Genomic DNA, 24,217 nt, shown 5'->3' on the forward strand with positions numbered 1-24,217 from the left:
TTAAGACAGTTCAGTGTTGTGGCTGTGCAGTCAGTACTAGTGTGTGCAGTGGATCCACGTATGGCACAGCCAGCTGCTCCTCTGCAGACTGTCTGCCAAACTTCTGGCACTTAGCAGTGTAATGGGTTTGGGGATGTATGGTTTAACTCGGTAGTTAAGGTAACCTGCTTTGATCACTGTTGTTGGTTTGGAATTGTCAAATGTGAGGATTATATTCTGGGTAGGAACTAGTATATCATCCTTCTTTGTCAGAATTCGCCTTACACTGATGATGCCTTTATCTTGCAGTTTTTTGTTTCAGTTCATCTGACAGATTGGTAAGGCCACATTCAGTGATGACACCTCTTGACATGTTCAGGGAAATGTGGTGAAACAGCAAGGGAAGTTCCACCAAAATTTTTAGTTTTTGTAGTTGCTCAGATTGTTGGACAGTGACAACTTCAACCAGTACGTCTCCTGATCTTAAAAGACCAAACTGTCTTGGGAGTACCTACTGTGCTTTCTAAGGATTTCTCCATAGGAATGGAGAGAGTTTTGTAATCAGTTGTTCTCAAGTTGAACGAATGATTAGGAAAGTTAGAGTTCAGATTCCATCTAAGGTGGTCTGATGTTTTGCTGTTTCAGAACCAGGCTCTTCTTGTTGCATTGTCATGGTTTCATCCGTGCACTTAGTGGTTTTCTCTAGGTTTTTGGAACTATTTGCTCCATTTTGCCCTGGAAGGGAGACCTTTTCCCCCTCCAGATTACCGGCAACGCCACATGGAGGCAAGAGCAGTGCCACCTTTGTGACCAAGTGGAAGTGGATTAGTAATAATATACAAATAAAATTAAAAAAGAAAGGTTACTTTTCCTCCTGATCAAGTAAAGTGATTTTTTTACTGAGGATTATTTAAGTGATTGTTAGTGTAATGCTGAAAATAAGGAGACTATTTTATTTCTTCAAGAGAGAGAGAGAGAGTGCTAATTTAGCCTGAACATGATGGTGAGGTACATCACATGATACAGTACACACAGCAATCATGGGTGACTGCAGTGATAATGCAGCAACACTACTATTATTTAAACACTTGCCAGATTTTACCTTTTCAATTGAAGATGATAATATCTATTATGAAAAGCTACCAATATATTTTAACTTAGCTGATTTCAGCATTTTAACTGTAAATATATTTTATTTATATACAGTTTTTTAATTATACAGTGTTGACAATTTTTATTACTGCTTTTATAATATGTATTTATCAATGAATAAATGTAATTTTGAATACAGTGTTGTAGGTGTTCAATAATCCAACAGTCGTGTGTGAAAAAAAAAAAATGAGAGGTTACATGTGCAGAATTTGCCTTCAGCAAGACAGTAACTGATTATTGGAAGAAACTTATATCTGGCGTTGTAAAAGTGGGTAGCTTAAATAAACTTAAAGAAAGATAAGCTAAATTATTAGAAGGGATATGCAAATGAATAAGAGGTTTTATTTTATTTATTATTTTTTTTTATGGCTGATGCTGTACAAACTTGCTTCCTTGTATCATTCTGCCTACTAATGCTAAAAGTTTGAAAGTGGAAAGCAAGCATGCAGCTAAGTTTATGCTTTAACAAAGGCACAGATTGAATTACACTAAATATGACAATGGAAATGGGTGAAAGGGAAATTAAAAATGCAAAAAAATTGCAAGAAAGCAGGTAAATTATTAATAAAATTTTCAAAATTAAACAGTAAGTATTTATTACATCGATTTGTCTAAGAAATTTAAAAAAAAAATTAACCATATCTACCAGCATATAGAAAAAAGTATCATCGCAACAACTGCAACTCTAACCATTCTACTATTTTTTTATCTTTCAATTTTCAAATTAGCATCATTTACTGGCCTATAATTAATTACAATGAAATTTATTGATTTTAGACACTTCCCAATTTACGTATTTACCAAAGATCATATCCTAACAAAGAAAGTGGTTTTCTAGCTTTTTTTTTATCTTACTCATACTAGAAACATCCAATGTGAGTTCCCAATTAAACAGTAAGTATTTATTACATCGATTTTTCTAAGAAATTTTAAAAAAAAATTAACCATATCTACCAGCATATAGAAAAAAGCATCATCGCAACAACTGCAACCCTAACCATTCTACTATTTTTTTTATCTTTCAATTTTCAAATTAGCATCATTTACTGGCCTATAATTAATTACAATGAAATTTATTGATTTTAGACACTTCCCAATTTACGTATTTACCAAAGATCATATCCTAACAAAGAAAGTGGTTTTCTAGCTTTTTTTTATCTTACTCACACTAGAAACATCCAATGTGAGTTCCCACATTCATTAAATGAATGTCCAATTAATTAAATTTGAAATTTAATTTAACAACAAATTAATTAATTAAATAACTATTATACCTCATCATCCCCAATATCTTTAATTGTGTAAGAAACAACCGTCACACCCATATTGACCAAATCAGAAGAAGCAACTTCAAATACCTGCTTTGAAAACTTCTTACGATCTTTATATATTTCCTGAAAAACAATAAGAGGTTTTTAATCATTACCTTTAAGACTGATTGATATTCAGAAAATGCTTAATTTTTTTGGCTAAAAGATATTTTCAAAGAATTTACTTTATACCTCTAAAATATCCTTCTCTTCTATTTTAACTTTACCTTTATCACATTTGATTACCTCAGTTATGGTTTTTTGCCCTGTTCTCAGATTTTTGGCACATAGTTACAAATCTCAAAAGAGGGTATTGGTTTTGTTTAGCATTTAGTTGCACAGCCAAGGCCATATTGTGCCAGTTCAGATGATAAAAAAAGCAAAATCTCTGTAATGGAAAATGAACTGAGAAAGTTTTTAGCATATCATTATTAAACAAATTTAAAGGGCTCAAAAATAGTTGCAAAATTAGATGGAATGGCAGTAATTAATTGTCTGTAAAAAAGGAAAAATATCTTCCATAGTTTCTTCATCACTGAAAAGTTTGTGGCAGGTTGGTCACCAGATCACAGTACGTAGGAATGGTTTTGTTAGTTTTAATTGGGTTTTCTGGCAGAAGGGCAACTTGTGCCTATCAGAGTTATTATACAAATTAAATAATTTTTCCTGGCCATGTGTTAGAAATGTTTCTATAAATGAATCTAATTTAGAAAACAATAAGTCCGAATGATTTGCTTCACGCCAAGAATATAACTCAGCTCTAATGAATAATGTTGGGTTAAAAGAAACTTAAAATTTGCAAGTCAAACAACCTGATTTTGGAGACAAGTCAAAGAGGATGTGTTTCACCGTCAGTAGGAAGAGACAATGAGAATGGTGATGAGGATCCTCACCCATCAACAAGTAAAGGTGGGTGAGATGGACATGCCCAATGCATATCCTTTCAAAGACAACCTTTTCTTGTCTGTTTAACCAGAAACTAGAAGTCCAGTGTTGTTCAGAGTATTATTCAGTATATGATTCCTTTTGCTTCAAAAGTGGTACTGATGCATATGTCTGCTCTGATATTCACTGTCAGAGACCTAGTAATTTGGAATATCCTCTTTTTCAATCTTCTCTGGCTTAAAATCTCTCTACCCTATTTTGTCAAATATATCTGCTGCCTCTGTCATTCTCCCAACTCCACCATTAGTCATGGAACTCTGATTTCCATTCCGTTAAACTTTAATTTCTCCAATCCAACTTTCCTAACAGTGAGATAATTTTCCATGGTGATTTTAATATTCACAACTCCAGCTGGCTTCCATTTTCTAGTCAAAAGGACCCAGTTACTCGAGATGCTCAAGCTTTGGCAATTACTAATGACCTCACACAGACTGTGCATGTACCTATCAGAACACCAGACAAGACTAACCACACAGCCAACAGACTTGATCTTTTTCTCACGAACAGCCCTTCCAAGTACACAGTCAAGATAAGTTGTTCTCTCGGCACTTCAGATCACAACTTAGTGATGGTCTCTTCTCAAACAGAGCCTTTCTCTCGTGGCCATTCTCAGCTTCAGGTTGTTTAGTATTACAAGAATGCAAAGTGGGATGATCTGTGAGATTTCTATTCTTCTTTTCCTTAGTTGGATTATTGTTTCAATATTTGCTCAGATCAAGGAAGTGAAATGTTTCTTGTAGGAATGAAATTCTTTGTTCCTTAAGTCCATCTTAAAATCTTGTCCTTTACCTAAACTTGGTTTTCCAATAAATGAAATAAAGGATGTTCAACGTAAGAATGTTGCTTGCAATTGGCTTGCATTCAAATCTCCAGGTTCTGTTTGAAACAATTGTAATCAGTCCAAAATGATTTTTAAAAGTAAAGGAGTAGAAAACTCACTTCTTATCTAAATGGTACTCGAGAATTCTGGTCTCTTGCCACAGATATTGGCCACAACTTTTACCCATCTCTACATCCACCTCTGTTAAAACCCGATGATTCTATTGCTATTTCAGCAAAAGATAAAGCCCACCTGCTAGCATCCTTCTTTGCTTCTAACTTTTGTATTGATGATCTTGGTAAACCACCTCCTACTATTCCCAGCACATGCCATTCAATGCCTCTTGTGGTCTTCTCTCAAAAGGATGTCAAATTTCGCAAAATCTTGATTCCAAGAAATCTATGGACTCCTTTCGCCTTTTTCCACTTTCTTATTCTACTGATGTGTTTCCTTCTGCTTGGAAATGTGCTCATATCCAGCCATTTCCTAAAAAGGGAACAAATCCCTTCCATTCAATTATCATCCCACTGCACTTACTTCTACTCTATCTAAAGTAATGGAGAAATCCATTACACATCAACACCTAAACTATTTGAAACCTACTATCCAACCAATAATCACCAATATGGATTCTGTCAGTATTTATCCACTGGTGATAAACTAGCTTGTTATCCATCTATGGACAAATTCAATGGAAAAGTTTGGTGAAACTCAAGCAGTTGCTCTTGACATTTCAAATTATCGTGTTTAGCATAAGAGTCTCTTAAATAAGCTTCCATCTTATGGATTGCCAACTGTTTTTTTTTGTAATTGGGTATTCAGTTTTCTCTCTCTCTCTGACCACTCACTGCAGGTGATAGTAAATGACTGTCTTCTGCCTTCTCCACTAATGATGGTGTTCCCCAAGATTCAGGTCTTTCTCCCACTCTTCCTCTTCTACATTAATGAGCTTCTTCCATTGACTAGAAATCCTATCCACAGTTTTGCTGATGATAGCACATTGCATTCCACATTCAGTTTAAGAATCTTTGCCCTGCACAAACAGCTTCAACTTCTCAAATATCTACAAATCCCTCCAATGCTGATCTCCAGGTAATTCTTCAGTAGGGCAGAGATAACTTAGCCCTATCTTATCTCTCAAAAAAAGGATTCTTCTGCTTCTATGCTCATCTTTAACTAGACATATTTCTAGACAAGATCAGGTATCTCTATTAATAATTTCCCTTATTTCTGAATTCTCTTGCCATAAGCACATCACAAATATTGCTTCCTCTGTATCTAAAAAACTGGGTTTTCTCTTTCGCTGTTGGTGTTACTTTTCTTCTAAACAACTACTTACTCTGAACAAATCTGCCTTACCACATCTGGGGTGGTGCCCTCAAAACCTTTCTCAGGCTCCTAGATGCTATTCAAAGGTAGTCTGGTTAATTAATGGCACATCTCTTACTAAGTATTTCCACTCTGTCTGATAGACTGTTTCTGCTGCACACGTTTTCTATAGATAGTTCCATGGGCACTGTTCTTCTGAAGTGGCTTCTGTAATTCCCCAACCCTCTCTCTTCCAAACCAGCCCAATCATGTGCTACAATCAGTTACTGTCCAACTTCAATTTCACAGAACCAACTTTTCTTCTTCATCATTCCTTCAAAGGCACCTCCATAGCCAGGTGGGAAGGAGCAGCAGCGCATAGCACACGCTTCTTGATTAGACCAGGGTTCAAGCCCGTCACCATCAAATACGGAGGATGTGGAAAGGTCAGGGAATGACCACTGTATATTCCCGGAGCAATATGGCCTTAGTTGTTAATGCTCCTAAAAACCAAATAACAACAACAACAATCATTCCTTCAACTTCCATTTTCTGGAACAACCTCTATTCACAAGTATTTCCTGAAAATTATCATCTACATAAATTCAATTCTAATGTCAACAAGTATCTTCAACTTCTCAACCTTCAACCCACACTCTGTACTAAGTACTAGGTTCTACTACCTTTTGTTTGGGTTTTTCATAAAAAAAAAAAAACATATGACTGTTGTATAATGGGTTTGTTTGTAGTCCACATAAAGCAGATGAAGAAAAAGGGTTGAGTAGATTTTTAGCTGCTTGATCAGAATTCTCATTTCTCTGGATTTCAGCATGTCCAGGAATCCATCAAAACATTACCACTTTTGCACTGAAATTTATCAACTGTGTTTTGATTTCTTTCAAAACAGGGTGAGAGTAGAGATATTTGTGTTGTAGAGTTACTGCACTCAGTGAATCAATACATATTATAATCTCTTGATCAGGCATGTTACTAGATGCCACTTTGATTGCATGAAGTGCTGCAGTACAAATACTGCAACTAGACAAAAGAGATTCAGACATAATGCAAGTTGGTACAACCACTGCAGCACCTATGCATGTAACAGATTTCAATCCATGAGTATATATTTGTAGACAATGTGAATTTACTGATGCATGAGCTGAATGTAGCTGCTGTGTATTTTGGTTTGCCAGCACCTGTTTTTCCCATTGCCAAAAAAGGCATCTCATAATGGTTTCAATGTAGACCATGGTGGCTCCATTTTTCCAGTGTCCAGGTGGATACTACAATTCTGCATTAGATTTTTCAATCTGATTCCAGCAAGTTTGTTTTCATTTGGTTTATTCCCATAGCGGTTTACCAAAGACAAGTTAAAGAGGTAACACAAGATAGGATGAGAGTAAAAGACTCTGAAATCTGGCTACAAATGTGAACAGAAGCATCTATCTCCAAAAAAATAACGGAGGTTCATGTGCATCTATATACAAGAACTCCCCAACTTACGTAATACTCGACTTACGCAAAACCAACTTTAAGTAAGTTTTTGCCGGCCGGTACAAACTTAAAAAAATTTGAGAAACATATTTTGCATCCTGAGGAATAAATGGAGGTATCGTGAAAATATTGTAATGCGAACTCAATAACACATTGTTCTTTTTTGGCCATTCATTCCAAAACCTTGAAAGTTGAAATTTTTGCTATATAACTAAGCTATTTATCTCTTTAAAAGGTCATTTTTATAATGGAAATTGCACTATGATTTCATTGTTATCACATTTTCTGTTATAAGAATCGATTTTGAACGCCTTTGTGATATTTTTCTAAAAAATTTCTGGAGATCACTACCATAAAACAATAAAAACAATTTGCACTTTCCGGTTTATTGGGCTTTTCTGTTAGTTTGGTTAGTTGGTTTGAAATTTTACTGGTGCAATGTCTGACCAATTTAATTGGATACTATGATGTAGTCAACAAAGGAACTGGATGCAAAGAATAACTTTGATATCATATATTTGGATATATGATATTTGGTCTTTGATACTGTTGCACATGAAAAACTGCTGCACAAATTGGAGCAGTGTAGCATTGGAGGCAAATTGCTGCTATGGATAAAGGGGTGGTTGAGTGGAAGAAGACAGAGTGGTAATCAATGGACACTGCCCTTCGTGGACTAATGTTATTAGTGGAGTCCCTCAGGGTTCAGTGTTGGATCCATTGTTGTTTTCTGTATTTATAAACGATACTGATGATGGTATATCAGGCTTAATATCCAAGTTTGAAGACGATACAAAGGTTGGCAGGGCTGTTAATGACACTAATGACAGTACACTGCTGCAACAGGATCTAGAAAAGTTGAGCAGATGGTCTGAGAGGTGGCAAATGAAGTTTAACATTGACAAATGTAAAGTACTACATATGGGAAACAGTAACCCCAGAGTAACGTATCAACTCTGTGGTACTACACTAACAGTGGTAGAGAATGAAAAGGAACTGGGTGTAATTGTGAGGCAGATATGGAGTTTTCTGAGCAGTGCAAACAGTCTTCAAGAGTAGCTCACAGTGTCTTGTCAATGATATACAGGAATTTTTCTAGCAGGGATAAGGAGGTGATTATCCCTTGTATAAGGCAATGGTCAGATCACACCTTGAGTACTGTATACAGGTCTGGAGGCCTCATTTTAAGAAGGATGCAGAGCTGTTGGAACAAGTACAGAGAAGGGCAACAAGATTAGCGAATGGAACAAAGGGTTGCTCTTACAGAGAAAGGCTTAAGTTTTGCAAATTACAGCGTCTGGAGACTAGGCACCTGCAAGATGATCTGATTGAGGTGTATGAAGCCTTGAATGGTTTGAGCATGCTCAATGCTGATGGGATTCTTCCTCTTGCTCAGAATAATCGCCTAAGAGGGCATAAATTCAAATTGACGAAAGACTGTTGTAGGATAGACGTGTGGAAGTTTGCCTTTAGCCAGCGGGTGGTTGATTGCTGGAACAAACTTCCATCTGTCGTTGTAGAAGTTGATAGCTTAAATAGATTCAAGGAAAAACTTGACAAACATTTGGAGCAAGCGATGGGTGAAATAAGGGGTTTTTTTTTTTTTTTTTTTTTTTGGTTGATGCTATATAAGCTTGCTTTCTTACATCATGTGCCTTTGATAATGCTAATTAGCAGCAGTGGCTATTATGTGCCAAGAAAAAGGTAAAAATAGATTCTGGTAACTTTAAACTAGGTAACTTTACCTCGTCAAAAGATTAGGTGTAAGTTTAAAATGTGATATATATTGTAAAAATATAAAGCTTATTTTATATACATGTATATAAATTAGTAAGCTGGAAAAAATTAAAAAGAGCTGACACCTTGTCATTGTCGGATAAAATCTGACTGAGCGTATAAGGTTCAGTCAGATGGTGAAAATCTGGGCACTCGATTAAAATATGTTTCAGAGATAAAACTATCACAGGACTTACACATAAGAGGGTCATCATCCCTCAGCAAGAAAGAATGAATCAGATGACTGTGTCCTATGCGGGTTCGTGCTAGAACAACTTCCTCCTTACGATTTCTGTGCAGACTAGACTAGACTAGACTGCCACGGTTCAATTACAGGCTTTATCTGATGTAATTTATTGGTTGTCTGTCTATTCCACGTATCTTGCCTTAAGGTGTGAATCTTTTTGTGTATTACTTGCCTGTAGTCTGCATAAGGGACTGACAAGCAACAATTATTAGGAGGAATTGCTGATTTGTCTGCAGTGTCAGCCAAATCATTTCCCCTAATCCCAATGTGGCTGGGAATCCAGCACAAGCAGATATCATATTCACGTTCATGGAGAGAGTGAATCTTCTGCTGAGCTTGAGATAGAACTGGGTGAGGATTATATTTGACAGATAATAAAGCCTGTAAGACACTCAAAAGCATCCAAGTATAAAAAGAACCATTGGTGCTGGCATTTACTAATATGATCCAAGGCTAACTGTATTGCCTTGGATCATATTAGTAAATTCAGAGAGAATCTGCTCTGATATAGCGGTGTCTGCAAAGACAGCAGCAGATCCTACATAGAATTCTGACTTCGAACCATTTGGGTAAACTTTTTTTTTTTTTTTTATGAAAACCCCAAACACGAAAGGTATCAAAACCTACAGTACTTAGTACTGTGCATGGGTTGAAGAAGTATGGGGGAAGGGGGATGCCGGCAACCTTGCTCTAGAGACTAAACATGGGTTTCACCACTTCAAACCTCCAATAAGCAAAGTGGTGGTATTTCACCAGTTGATGAAAGTCATCTACCACCTACAAACTGGCATGAAGTCAGAATGTTCAGCTCTGTGTGCTGAAAAAACTGCAGGTAGACAGACAATGGAGTGTCCGGCTTTCCCCAGTTTTTAAGGGAAGAGTCACATGTTGGAACGTGAGCATGCCAGGGTGGAAGGGGCTGATTTGGTGTTTGGGCAACCTTGTCTACCTTGATTTTAAGTTCTTTGAGTAGCGCTTGGAAACAAATATCAAAAGGACGATTGGCAGTCTGACGGGCATTGTACCAACTTTCCCATCGTGGCTTAAAAACGGATGGCCACATCGGATGGTCTGGCAGGGATTTCAGTTTTAAAGCGTATTGAAGAGACAACTGCTTATGTTGAAGTGATAATGGTGGTTCATTTGCTTCAATGTATACGCTCTGGACAGGAGATGTTCAATATGTCCCAGTAGCGATACGGATAGCCTGATGATGGCTATACAAAGTGGGAGAAAGCAATGAGTACAACTTCAGAGTACACTGTCCCTTGCTGAATTGTACACCTGGGACCCATAATCTAGTCTCAATCACACAAGTGTACAGTAAATGCATAGTAAGGCGCAACGGTCCGCATCCCAAGAGTAGAGGACAAAGAGCAAAAAATATTAAGACTCTTGTGCGCTTTGTACAAAGTTGATGGATGTGACTAGAAAGGTCAGCTTTTTATCAAATACGAGTCCGGAGAATTTTGTATCTGACACTACTGGAATAGCTGTCCAAGCTTTAATTCAGGTTCAGTGTGCGCAAACAGTCTTCTGCGGCGAGAACCTGAATCCATTAGCAAGCGTCCAGGAATTAAGGCGATTAATGGCATGTTGCAGTTGTCTTTCAATAACCCTCATGTTGCATGACTGACAAAATATGCTAAAGTTATCAACGTAGAGGGCACTGCTTACAGTTGGAGGAAGTTGTTCTGCGATGGAATTTACTTTGATGGCAAAAAAGCATGACACTTAATACTGATCCTTGCAGTACTCCCTCCTCTTTGCAAAATGGACGAGAGAGAGTGAGAATCTTACATGAGCTTGGAAGGATCGCTTGGCTAGAAAGTTTTTAATAAAAATGGGGAGATGCCCTCTAAGACCAAGGTCATTCAAATCTTTTAAGAAGCCAAATCTCCAAGTTGTGTCATACGCTTTCTCCGTGTCAAAGAACTCTGACACCAAATGTTTGCATTTTAGTAAAGCATCCCGGATGGATGTTTCCAGTCTAATACAATGGTCCAGAGTGGACCTGTTTCTGCTGAAACCACACTAAATGTTGGAGAGAAAGTGGTTTGATTCTAAATACCACATTAAACAAAAATTACCAATTCTCTCCATGATTTTGCACAGACAGCTGGTCAGAGTGATAGGAGCGATAGGTCAGAGCGATTTTAGGATCCTTTCCAGGCATCTAGAAACTGCTTTTCAGTATAGATTTTGTTATATAAAAGCAGCAGGTAATCCATAGATGTTGGGAAAAGGTGCTTAACCATTTCATAATGGATTCCATCTGGTCCAACAGCGCTTGCTTTGGAAAGTGAGAAAGAGCTCTTTTTAATTCCCGCATAGCAAATGGTTTGTTATAGGAACAAAGTGTAAAATTTAGTGCCTGTTTTTCTCTTTTATGTTCCAGGACCAGAAACTCTGGGGAATACGATGATATCCCAGAGATGTTAGAAAAAGTTTCCCCAAGAGCATTTGCTATTGCAGTTCAGTCCGCAATAGTACATTCATTATACTCCAGGATTGATGAGGGGTGTGCAATGTATCAGTGTATCTTCGCTTCATTTTCCGGATTTTTAACCAGACCACTTTAGTGCTGGTCGTCTGGGTAATAAAGGATGTGAAACGGATCCACAATTCCTTTTGACTTTGACAGCTTATGTAGCATGCTTTAGGTCATGCACATTTAAAGGCCAGAAGGTTAGGTTGGCTGTAGCAGGAATTTTTCAGAACATCCCCCCCCCCAGCTTTGTTTTAAGCCTTTTTTTGCTGCTGTGCATTCAGCATTCCACAATGGTTTGGGAAAAGGTGAAAACCGGTTAGACATTTTTGGAATTGAATTTGGAGCTGCATGGATGATACTTTCAGTGACGTAAGTTACAGAATCATTGATAGGCTCCTGACTGACTGCGCTGATGTCAAAATTTGCCAGATGTTGAAAGACATTCGTCAGCCTGATCAATCTTCCACCGCACTAACTTAACAGGAAGACATGGTCACACATTAATTAGGGTGGTTATCGTGGGGAAGCGATCACTTCCATAGGGATTCTCCTCTATCTCCCAAGTAACAGAAGGGGAGCAAATAGAATGATCAATTGCAGACAATGTACAGGTAGGCATGTGGAAAAAGGTATTTGTCCCCACATTTAGTTGGGAGAGGTCATTGTTCATGAGCATATGCTTTACAACTTGTTCCCTTCCACTGATGTTAGCGCTACCCCACAGGGTGTTATAGCCATTGAAATCCACAAGAATTAGGACAGGGGAAGACCACTGCACAATGATATCATCAACGTCTCTCTCTGGAAGATGTTAACTCCAGGTGGCAAATAAATCAAACAGACGGTTAATAAAAACGCAACCACAAGGCAAACTGCTACCACTTCTAAGTTAGTGGAAATTGGTACAAGTTGGAAAGGGGTCTGGTTGCCCACAAGGATGGCAACTCCTCCATGGGCAGGTTTGATTTTGATTTTTTGTGGCGCAAAAACAGCAAGGTTATAGTGCGCCATGCAAAGATTAAAATTCAAAAAAAGATTAGACTGGTTTCTTTTAAAAATGTTATTTCGTCTAAAGTTGCAAATATATATACAGACATATCAATACATAAAATCAGTATAATGATAAAAGCAAATTGTATATTTCATATAAGTGTATACATATTGATCGATTTTAAAAATTTAAAAACTGCCGACACATTGTCGTTGTCATTTAAAATCTGACTGAGTGTATATGGCTCAGTCAGATGGGTAAAAGCAGTAAAACGAGAATTTATAAAACTAGTACAATCACATAAAATGTGTTGGACGGATAAAACGGTGTCACAATGCTCGCACATAGGAGGGTCATCAGCCCTCAGCAAAAAGGAGTGTGTCAAATGACAGTGTCCTATGCGGAGCCGAGTAAGAACAACTTCCTCTTTGCGATCCCTGCGTAAGCTGGACCGCCAAGGATGGATCACAGGCTTAATTCGACATAGTTTGTTTGTAGTAATCAGTCGATGCCACGAATCTTGCCACTGAGATTGTAGGTTACTACGGATCACTTGCCTGTAGTCTGTATAGGGGACTAACAGATCAAGATTATCCCTCAGGACTGCCGATTTGGCTGCAATGTCAGCCAGATCATTTCCTCTAATCCCGATGTGACTGGGGATCCAGCAGAAGAGGATATCGAATCCACTTGTATGGAGATTGTATATTATCTGCTGAATTCGGGACAGGGTTGGATGATTGGTGTGTGGCATCGGTGATAAAGCCTGTAGTGCACTCATTGAATCGACATGTATAATACACCGTTGGTAACGGTGTTTTCTTATGTGATCTAGAGCTAACTCTATGGCATGCAGCTCTGCAGTGTAAATGCTGCAGTCAAGGGGTATCTGCTCTGATATGGTATTGTTTGGAAAGACAGCAGCAGATCCCACATACGATTCTGACTTCGAGCCGTCTGTGTAGACTGGCAAGAAGTCAGAGTGTTCTGCACGGTGTTGTGAATGGAGCTGAAGGTAGACAGAAGACGGAGTATTAGACTTCATCGCAGCCTTCAGCGAGAAGTCACATGCTGGTGGGTGTGCATGCCAGGGTGGAAGGGGCTCCTTTGGTGATCGAGCAACCTTGTCTACCGAGATGTTAAGCTCATTGAGTAGCTCTTGAACACGAATGCCGAAAGGGCGATTGGCGGTCCGTCGTGCGTATTAGAGATTTTCCCATCGTGGCTCGAAGACGGATGTCCACGTGGGATGATCCGGCAGGGACTTCAGCTTGAAGGCATATTGTAGGCACAACTGCATTCGTCGAAGCGACAAGGATGGTTCATTTGCTTCGACATACAGACTTTGGACAGGTGATGTTCTGAATGCACCCGTAGCGATACGAATGGCTTGGTGATGGATGGGGTCAAGCCAACGAACAGCGCTATTTCTAGCAGATGCATATACCTGAGACCCATAATCTAATTTTGAACGTACAAGTGCACGGTACAGACGTAGGAGAGTGCATCGGTCTGCACCCCAAGAGGTAGAAGAGAGAGAGCGGAGGATGTTAAGCCCTCTCGTACACTTTGTACGTAGCTGACGAATGTGTTGAACAAATGTCAACTTTTTGTCAAAAATGAGTCCCAGGAATTTCGCCTCTGATACAACTGGAATGGTGCTTTGTCCAAGTCGTAATTCAGGTTCGGGGTGGAGGTTACGTTTGCGACAAAAATGGACGCAAACGGTCTTCTCCGGTGAGAACCTGAAACCATTGGCCGTGGCCCAGGTGTTAACATGGTCAATAGTTTGTTGCAGTTGTCTCTCAATAACCCTCATATTGCATGATTGAGAGAATATGCTGAAGTCATCGACATAGAGTGCACTGTTTACAGTTGGAGGAAGTTGTTCAGAAATAGAATTTATTTTAATGGCAAAAAGCGTAACACTTAAGACAGATCCTTGTGGTACCCCCTCTTCTTGGCAAAAAGGCCGCGAAAGGGAGGATCCTACACGAACTTGGAAATAACGGCAGGATAAAAAATTTTTAATAAAAATGGGAAGGTGGCCTCTCAGACCGAGGTTGTAAAGGTCTTTTAAAATACCAAATATCCATGTTGTGTCGTACGCTTTTTCCATCTCAAAGAACACCCACACCAAGTGTTCGCGTTTTAGGAAAGCATCCCGGATGGATGCTTCCAATCTAATAAGATGGTCCAAAGTGGACCGGTTCCTTCGGAAGCCGCACTGGATGTTGGAGAGAAGGTCATTTGATTCGAGATACCATATTAAACGACAATTAACCATTCTCTCCAGGATTTTGCACAGACAGCTGGTCAGAGCAATAGGACGATAATTGGTGGTGACTTTTGGATCCTTTCCTGGCTTAGGAAAGGCAAGAACGATTGCCTTTCGCCAGGAGTCCGGAAACTGCCCTTCAGTAAAGATTCTGTTATACAGAAGGAGCAGACAGTCCATAGATTTTTGTGAAAGATGTTTAATCATTTCATAATGGATGCCATCTGGTCCAACGGCACTTGCTTTAGAAAGAGCGAGGGCTCTTTTCAGTTCTTGAATAGTGAAATCCCCGTTGTAGGGATAAATGCTCTTAGATTTAAAGCTAAGTGCCTGTTTTTCGATTTTATATTTCAGGACCAGGAACTCTGGGGAGTACGAGGATGTTGCAGAGATGTTAGAGAATGTTTCCCCAAGAGCATTGGCTATTGCAGTTGGATCTGCAATAGCGCATCCATTATAATCTAGGATTGAAGAAGGGTGGGATGTATATTTTCCCTTCATTTTCCGGATTTTATCCCAGACTACCTTAGAGTTGGTAGACTGGTTAATAGATGATGTAAAACGGATCCACGATTCCTTTTGACTCTGACGACGGGTGTAGCGTGCTTTGGCTCGTGCACGTTTGAAGGCTATAAGGTTGTTCGTGGTAGGATATCGGCGAAATATCCCCCACGCTTTGTTTTAAGCCTTTTTTGCTGCTGTGCATTGTGAATTCCACCAAGGTTTGGGAAATGGTGGAAACCGGGCAGATGTTTTTTGAACAGCATTCGCAGCTGCTTGGACAATATTTTCTGTGATGTACTTAACTGCATCATTGATAGGCTCTTGACTGACCGTGCTAAGATCAAAAATTGCCTGATGTTGGAAGGCAGTCCAGTCAGCCTGATCAATCTTCCACCGTGGTAACCTGAAGGGAAGACATGGTCTCCCACTGTGTAACGAGGTTATCACAGGGAAGTGATCCCTCCCGTATGGATTCTCCTCCACTTCCCAAGTGAGTGAAGAGAGTAGAGAAGGGGAGCAGATAGAGAGATCAATGGCAGAAAAAGTACGGGTAGGCATGTGGAAGAAGGTGTTTTTTCCAGTATTTAGAAGGGAAAGGTCATTGTCATTGAGCATACGCTCAATGACTCGTCCCCTTCCGTTGATGTTAGCACTACCCCACAGGGTGTTGTGTCCGTTAAAATCCCCGAGAAGTAAGAAAGGGGGAGGCAACTGCGTTAGAAGATCATCAAGGTCTGCCTGGGAGATGTCAGTTCCAGGCGGCAAATAAATGGAGCACACAGTTAATAAAAATCCCACTGAAAGGCGAATTGCGACAGCCTCTATGCTGGTTGTAATTAGCAAGGGCTGCACTGGGGTCTGGTTACCCACAAGGATAGCCACTCCCCCATGTACAGAGCCATCCGCAATTCTATCCTTTCGAAAAACTGTGACGTTGTGCATGGTGGGATCGTCATTTGCCTTTAGATATGTCTCCTGCAAGCAAAAGCAAACTGGCTCGTGCTTTTGCAGGAGGGCCTTGATGTCATCAATATTTCGCCGGAATCCACGACAATTCCACTGTAGGAATTTAGCCATTATTTTGGCTTGGTGGGTCCATCAGGCGGCTTCCGAGGTGCTGAGGGCTTACTTTTATCAGTCTTGGATTTATCTTTTTTGGGGAAGAATGGACGCTGTCCCGTGTCCATTTCTTCCTCCGCAAAGAGTTCCAAGACTGATTCTTCGGGTACCTCCTTTTGCTCGACATCCATCTTTTCTTGGGTACTAGGGGGGACTTCCCCTTTCTTATTCTTTTCTTTCATAACTACCTTTGTAATTTGTGGAGCATTAGGAGGTACCGATATAGGAGTGGCAGCTGATTGGTCCTTTTGTGCAGGTTTTTGAGAACTTAATAGATACCGCGCGATGGGAGTGAAAGACTCCTTTGGAGGAATGGTCATGTCCGTCTGAGTTCCGACGGAACATCTCCCTGCTACCTTCTGGGCGTAGGTAGGTTTGTTGATATTCAGGGGTTTGACCGATTTCCTTGCCTCCTGATATGATATGTTAAGCTCTGCCTTCAGCCGTTGAATCTCTTTTTCTTCTTTCCACCTCTGGCATGCTCGTGAGAAGGCCGGGTGTTCGCCTTCACAGTTAATACAGGTGGGTTTTGCGGCTGAACATGCTGTTGTTTCGTGGTCCTTTGCACCGCATCGAGCGCATGCAAGGACTCCACGGCAGGCCATTTGAGAATGTCCACACTTCTGGCATTTAAAACACCGTAAAGGGTTTGGAACGTATGGACGCACTGAACAATTGATGTATCCAGCTTTGATCTCATCAGGAGGTTTAGGAGTGTTAAATGTCAATATAACGCTCCTGGTTTTAACAATTTTTCCATCCCTTCGCGCAGTAATTCTCTTGACAGCAGTAACTCCTTGTGGTTTCAGTTCTAAGCAGATTTCCTCCTCGGTGACGTCGAGAAGGTCCCATTCCGAAATGACACCTCTCGATGAATTGAGTGTTCTATGTGGTGTCACTGTTATGGGTATTCCTCCGATTGATGTTGCACGGAGTAGCTGCTCAGACTGCCTGTCAGTTTTGGTTTCAATTAAGAGGTCTCCGGAACGGAGCCTCTTAACCGATTTGGGTGACCCTGCTAACCCATCTAACCCTTTCTGTATGAAGAAGGGTGACATTTTACCAATTGGTTTTTCTCCCGTCCCTATAATTAGGAACCTTGGAACAGGCCCTGATGGTAATTCCGTTCGCTGCCTTTTTTTAGCAATAATGCTATCTGTATCTGTGTCTAAATTTTCAGATAGGGACCGGGTTGGGGCCCCTGAAGGAGTAAGTTTCTCAGGATTCATAGAGGTTTTTTATTTGTTCAGTGCCCGGGCTCCCCACCCACCACGGAGCCCAAAGGGACGCCCACTACCCGGCATGCAATAAATGCGCTCGGGAGTGGGACGCCAGGGCTACCCAGACACTATACCCGCACCGCCGCCAGCCTGAATCCTGTCCCTCGGACCATGAGGGTAGGGGCGTGGCATTGACACGGTTGACCCTCGCAGGCGAACCTACTAGCCGATTGATCCTAGCCGGGCCTTCCAGGACCACCCGTCTTGTCGAAGCAGGGGCCAAAGTGGTGTATTGAAGCTGGGCCCCTCAACCACCAGGATCCCCCTTTCCGAATTTCCACGGGTCGCAGCGCACGGCAAACACGCCGGATTCCATTGATGTAAGCCTGGAACCTGGGCTGTGGGCGTTGGATCCCAGTGATGCTAGTCTGGAAGTCCAGCAGCGTCACTGGGAGGTCCCCTCACCACGTACAGGTGCCCACGTCGAGGGGCCATGGGCAGGTTCATCCCCAGTTCTATCCTTACATATAATAGTCATCTTATTAAAGGAAGGGTTTTCATTCAGCTTGAAATATTTCCTGCAAGCAAAAGCACACTGTCTCGCTCGTGCTTTTGCAGGAGGGCTTTGATGTCACCATTGTTTCCTAAGGATCCACGAAAATTCCATTGTCGGAATTTAGCATTTAGAAATGTAAGAATTTAGCCATTATTTTTGGCTTGGTGGATCCACAAGGCAATTTCCGAGGTGCTGAGAGCTTAATTTTGTCATTCTTGGATTTATCTCTTTTAGGGACATATGGATGCTGTCCTGTGTCCCTTTCTTCCTCTGCAAACAGTTCCAAGACTGAGTCATCTGGTACCTCCTTCTCAACCTCCATATTTTCTTGGGCACTAGGGGATACCTCAGGTTTCTCATTCTTTTTTACTTCACACCTCGTATTCTCCACTATTTTCACTAGTGAAGCATTAGGAGATACTGATATGATAGTGGCAACTGATTGCTCTTTCTGTGGCTTTTTGAGCTTAAGAGGTAACGTGCAATAGGAGTGAATGACTCTTTTAGTAGTATAGTCATTTCTGTTTTGGTTCCAATGGAACATCTCCCTGCTACCTTCAGGGTGTATGTGGGTTTATTTATATTTATCGGTTTCACTGCTTTTCTTGCCTCCTGATAAGACATGTTCAGCTCTGCCTTAAGTTGTTGAATTTCTTTTTCTTCTTTCCACTTCTGGCATGATGGGCATTCTCCTTGGCAGTTAATGCAGGTGGGTTTTGCAGCTGAACATGTTGTTTCGTGGTCCTTTGGCACCACATCAAGTGCATGTACGGGCGTCATGGCAAGCCATATGCTAGCGTCCGTATTTCTGGCACTTAAAGCACCATAAAGGATTTGGTACATACAACCACACTGGGCAGTTAATATAGCCAGCTATGATCTCATTAGGAGAAGGTGAATTAAATGTCGATATGATGTTTCTGGTTGGAACGAGTTTCCCGTCCCTATGCATGGTTATTTGTTTCACATCTATCACTCCTTGTGGTTTTAATTCAAAACAGATTTCCACTTTGATCGCATCCATAAGATCCCATTCAGCAATGACACCACAGGATGAGTTCAATGTCTTGTGGGGGATAACAGTGATAGGCATCCCTCCCCCCCATAGATGTAGCTCAGAGGAACTGTTCTGAATGTTTTCCACTTCTGGTCTATACAAGTATGTTGCCTAAATGAAGCTGTTTGACAGATTTAGGAGAACCTGCCAACCTTTCCAAACCCTTCTGGATAAAGCAGCATGACATTTTTCCTAAGACTTCTCACCAGTGGAATGAATTATCAGGTAAAGAAGTGTTGGACCTGATATAACCTCGGTTTTCTGTCTCTTAGCAAAAGTGACATTATCTGGGTCAACGGTCAAATTTTCACATAGAGACTGGGTTGGGGCCCCAGGAGAAATGCTTTTTATCAGGATTCATGAGGTTTTTATTTTTGTCAGCATCCAGGCTCGCACACATCATGAAGCCCAAAGGGATGCCTACTACCCGGTAAGCAATAAATGCTTACCTGCTACTCAGTCTCTATGCTCTCGCTGTCACCAGCCTGAACCTTGTCCCTCGGACCATGAGGGTAGGGGCATTGACACGATTGACCCTTGCAGGCAAACCCACTAGCCAACTGATCCTGGCCGAACCTTCCAGGATCACCTGTCTTGTAAAAGCAGGGGCCAAAGTAGTGTGCTGAACTGGGCCCCTCAATAACCAGGATCCCCTTTCCAAATTTCCATGAATCGCAGCACACAACAGACACATAGATTCCTACGATGTTAGCCTGGAACCTAGGTTGTGGGTGTTGGATCCCAGTGTTGAACTCCAGTTAACGGTACACCCTTCTAAATGGCTATACAAAGTGGGAGAAAGCAATGATTGACAGGTTGTGACCCTGATTGACAGGTTGTGACACATCATTGCAGCAGTAAATGCAAATTCATATCATTTTGTAGTCACATTTGCTTACTGGGTTTGCTTGCTACATGGTACCTTGTGTCATCCTGAGTTTAGTGAAAGAAAGTGAAACTTGGAAATATTCATAAATTGTTCATATTTTTCCTTTAATATCTTTTTAATTACCATAAGTGTCCAAAAATTAATATTGGGTTAGCTTGCCACATGATTCCTCATGTCGTCCTGAGTTTGTCATGTATCCTGTTCCATCCTGCAGGTAAACTGTTTCGTTGTTTTTTGCTGCCGCGAGCCCGCATGCCAGGACTGATGAGGTGAGTTTTCTTTTCCCATCTAACTAACCTAGTATTGTGTCAGTTGTTATGTTCTTTAAAAAAAAATCTACTGGCATATTTTGCATATACAAAGAGGATTTTTTACTGTTAATTACACGTGTTAGTTGACTTTCATTTGTGTTTAGGGAAAAAAAGTTAGGTTTGTAGGTTAGTTTTTAAGTGACTTCGGTAGGGATTTAAGCAAAAACCAGTCGTTGGGAAAAAAAAAACAATTAAGAAGGATCATTGTGTTTAATCAACTTTCATTTGTGTTTAGTGAAAAAAAAGTTAGGGTTTTAAGCAACTTCAAGAGGGATTCAAGCAAAAACTGGTCATTGGCCACGGCACGTGGCCAAACCAGTTTTGCTGTTTTCATGTTAATTTTTCTTCATTTTAAATCTGAGATGTTATGTTACGTGACGTTTTGTCTTCCCCGAATACATTGCATTTCTGTTACTTGCTGCTCCGAAAAAATTGCCGTTTTGCCATTAATTTTTTATTTTTCAGCTCCGACATACTGTTATGTCATGTGACATCCGCCACGTGCAGTCGTCGAGAAGAAGAGGGGGGAAAGCACTGAGTGGGTGGAGTTACAAACTGTACGTCACTGCTTTCCCCCTCTTCTTCTTGATGCCATTTTGTAAGGGTTTCAATTCTCTGGAGTATTACCAATCTCAGTGATGCTAATCTGGAAGCCCAGCAGCATCACTGGGAGGTCGCCTCACCATATACAGGTGTCCATGTCAAGGGGTGAGACTGCAGGATGGCAGTTATTGCAGCTGTAAGTATCTTTGTGTTTCAGTTGTTTTGGAATGGATAGCTTGAATTCTGCATATTACTAGATGGTGATACGGTTGAGAGGATTGCTATGTGTTGTCCACTCAACGCTTGGGAAGAGGATAGGAGAGCAGATCGAGAGATCTATTGCAAAGGTTGATCCAGTAGGAAAATGAATGTAAGTGGATAAACCAGTGTTCAGTAACATTAAATTCTGTCTGACTAGTAACATTTCAATGAGCTCTCCACATCCATCTGAGATGGGAGATCCCCATAATGGATTGTGTCCCCTAAAGTCTCCTAAGAAGCAGATAGGAAATGGTACTTGCATAACAAGGTTTTTCAGTTCCTGAATCGTACATAGTTGATTGGGTGGAAGATAAATTTATACAAGCAATACCGATCATTATACGAGCTGCAACGGTTTCTAAGGTTTGGAGCGCAATCTGCTTACGAGCAACTATTGAGTCTATGAGCATGGCCACTTCTCTGTGAGCACTTTTTGTAAGAGACCTGTCTTGCCAAAAAAAAAAAAAATGAGTATAATATTTAACTGATACGGATACTTGGTGTTAGATTTGTCTCTTGGAGACAGATACCTAGAAGACAATAATGATTGATTAACTCGTATACGTCATCTATGTTGCTACGAAAGCCTCTGCAATTCCATGGGACCATGTTGTTCATTGTGCAGGTTTAGAATTAGGAGTAAAGTCTGTCTGTTTTTAGAGGTGCACTGAATAGGATTGGGGATATAAGAACAGATGCAGCAGTTAGGTATCCAACTTTTACTGATGAAGGAAGGTTCAGTGTAGAAAAGTAAGAATGATGCTTCGGGTAGGAACAAATTCTCAATCTTTCTTTAACATTATTCATCTTGCTTGAGTAATTTTCTGGTCCTGGAGTTCTTGAACAATCTCCTCCTCCTCGACGTTCAATAGGTCCCATTCGGAAATGACTCCTTTGTAGGTAATTAAGGGTAGCATGAGGAGATACCTTAGTAGGGACTCCACCAAATGTGATAAGTTTGAGGAGAGACTCAATGTTTATGGTTGGTGGTTTCAGTGATCTGGCTACACTTTCTAAACATTTTTGTATAAAAAGGAGATAATGTACCTAGTGACTGATTCGTAAGGAATGCAGTATAAGGAAAGATGAATATTCCATTTGAGGTACTTTTGTTTTCATCCTCTTCCAGGTTTGTCACAATCGCTCAGTTACAAATCATTTGGCACTTGGAGCCTGGGTAGGAATTAGTTTGATTTGTATATAATCAATCTGTAGTCAAGAGAAAAAGAACACTTCTTCCCAGCAAATTTTATATATGCTAGACTGTCAGGGAGAACTGTTGGTTTAATTTAGAGTAGTTTGTTTTGAAAGTTGTTTATTGTAGGGCATTTGCAATCACAGATGGCAATGGTTTATTTTGTTTGTTTTGGATTTTTTTTTTTTTTTTTTTTTTGTGCAAAAGCAACTTTGGTCATATTGCACCTATCTATTAGTATTATGAGACAAATAATGTTGCTTAATTATGATTTATATCCGACTAAAATGTCCTATTACATTTAAATAAGTAAAATATGTTTTCAATGTTAGAGTTATCGCCTATGATTTCTGATAATGTCAGGAAATCCTGAATATTCACAGGGAGATGAAAGGTGGTTTGTTGCACCAAATTGTATTGTGGACATTCCATTAGGAAATGAGACAGTGTATGCTATCATTGGAGAGCATGTATTAAATTTAATGAATATGTGTATATGAGATGTTTCCAAAGAATACAGGTTTCAATATGTTTCAAGGCTATATGTAGTAGGGCAAATAGCTCAACAGAATAGCTACTGCATTTGTTTGGGAAAAACTCTGAAATGACATTGTGTGGAGGGACCACTTCAGCACCCACTTGGGCATCTTTTTTAGAGCAGTCTTTATACATCTGAAGATATTTAGAGGACTGTGCTGAGTATGCTGCATGCATCTGTTTTATGTTGACATTCATCAGAGCACAGTTAGGAGTGAAAGTGTGCCATGGTGGATTTGTTATGCTATTATCCTTATATGGGTTATCAAAGCTTAGGCCTCATTCTGAAACTAGTTCTTGTAGTCATATTCAGGCTGCTTTATTTATTTTGAGTTTGTGTCTGTAGTGGTTCTCCCACTGTGGACTGAAAAGATATTGCCAAGTAGGATGATGAGAAATACTTCAGATTTTAATGGCATAGTTTAACAACAGCATTTGCTTCTGGATATATAGTGCAGGCTCGTGGGCCTTCACATATAAGCTTTGTAAAGGCAATGTTCTGTATGCACCTAGAGAAATTCGTATGGCACCGTGATGTAATGGAGACAAGCCATTTGATAACATGGTGTACACAAACTGTACACAGGGGCTCCATAGTCTAGACAAAGTGATTAAAGCAGGGTATAAGCGAAGCAGTATGTACCAGTCAGCTCTCCACATCACAGCAAAAAGAACTCTAAGAATACAGTCAAAGCACTATATAATGACCCTTCAGGAGAATGACAGAAACGGTTGTTACGTCAATGGGTGGACAATACAGTGTTGAATCAGTTTGGTGTCACATAAGCACAGGTAAAGCAAAATTGAGAGCAGGAGTGTGCTATAGACCTAATGACTCTGATGAGTATAATCAGCAGCTGTACAGAGAACAGAGTGGTCCAGTAAATAAAGATTGTCTTATAATGGGGGATTTTAACTTCCCAAATATTGGCTGTAACTTGTGGGTTAGCCATTCACACACTAACAAGGCTTTTGTGGATTTATTGGATGATTGTTTTCTACAGCAGCAGCATGTTCAGGTGGCATCCAGAGGGAATAATACTATGTATTATTAATACTATGTATTAAGAATCTGTAAATAGAGGAACCACTAGGTGAATGTTCACAGTGTGCTGATGTAGGATTTACTCAAAGAGATAACTACCATCAGGGATAAAAGGAAGGGTTTTTGCTTTCATAAAGGTGACTACACAAGCTGTACACAGAGGTCTCAGATAGTTTTTAAAGTCTATAC

The 24,217-nt window shown here is 40.1% G+C and overlaps 1 protein-coding gene across 2 annotated transcripts in view; it reads right to left on the minus strand.

The window, feature by feature from the left end:
* LOC150080870 (flotillin-1-like) overlaps nt 1–24,217 on the minus strand; it is a 321,558-nt gene that overhangs the window by 210,705 nt on the left and 86,636 nt on the right. For both annotated transcript variants that reach the window (XM_090380967.1, XM_090380968.1), the window contains exon 5: nt 2,406–2,525. In XM_090380967.1, the coding sequence (XP_090237093.1) occupies nt 2,406–2,525 (120 nt within the window). The remainder of the gene's footprint in view (nt 1–2,405; nt 2,526–24,217) is intronic.

This window comes from Mastigoproctus giganteus, chromosome 9, assembly GCF_048544385.1.
Source record: "Mastigoproctus giganteus isolate SK-2022 chromosome 9, ASM4854438v1, whole genome shotgun sequence".
NCBI classification, from domain to species: Eukaryota; Metazoa; Arthropoda; class Arachnida; order Uropygi; family Thelyphonidae; genus Mastigoproctus; species Mastigoproctus giganteus.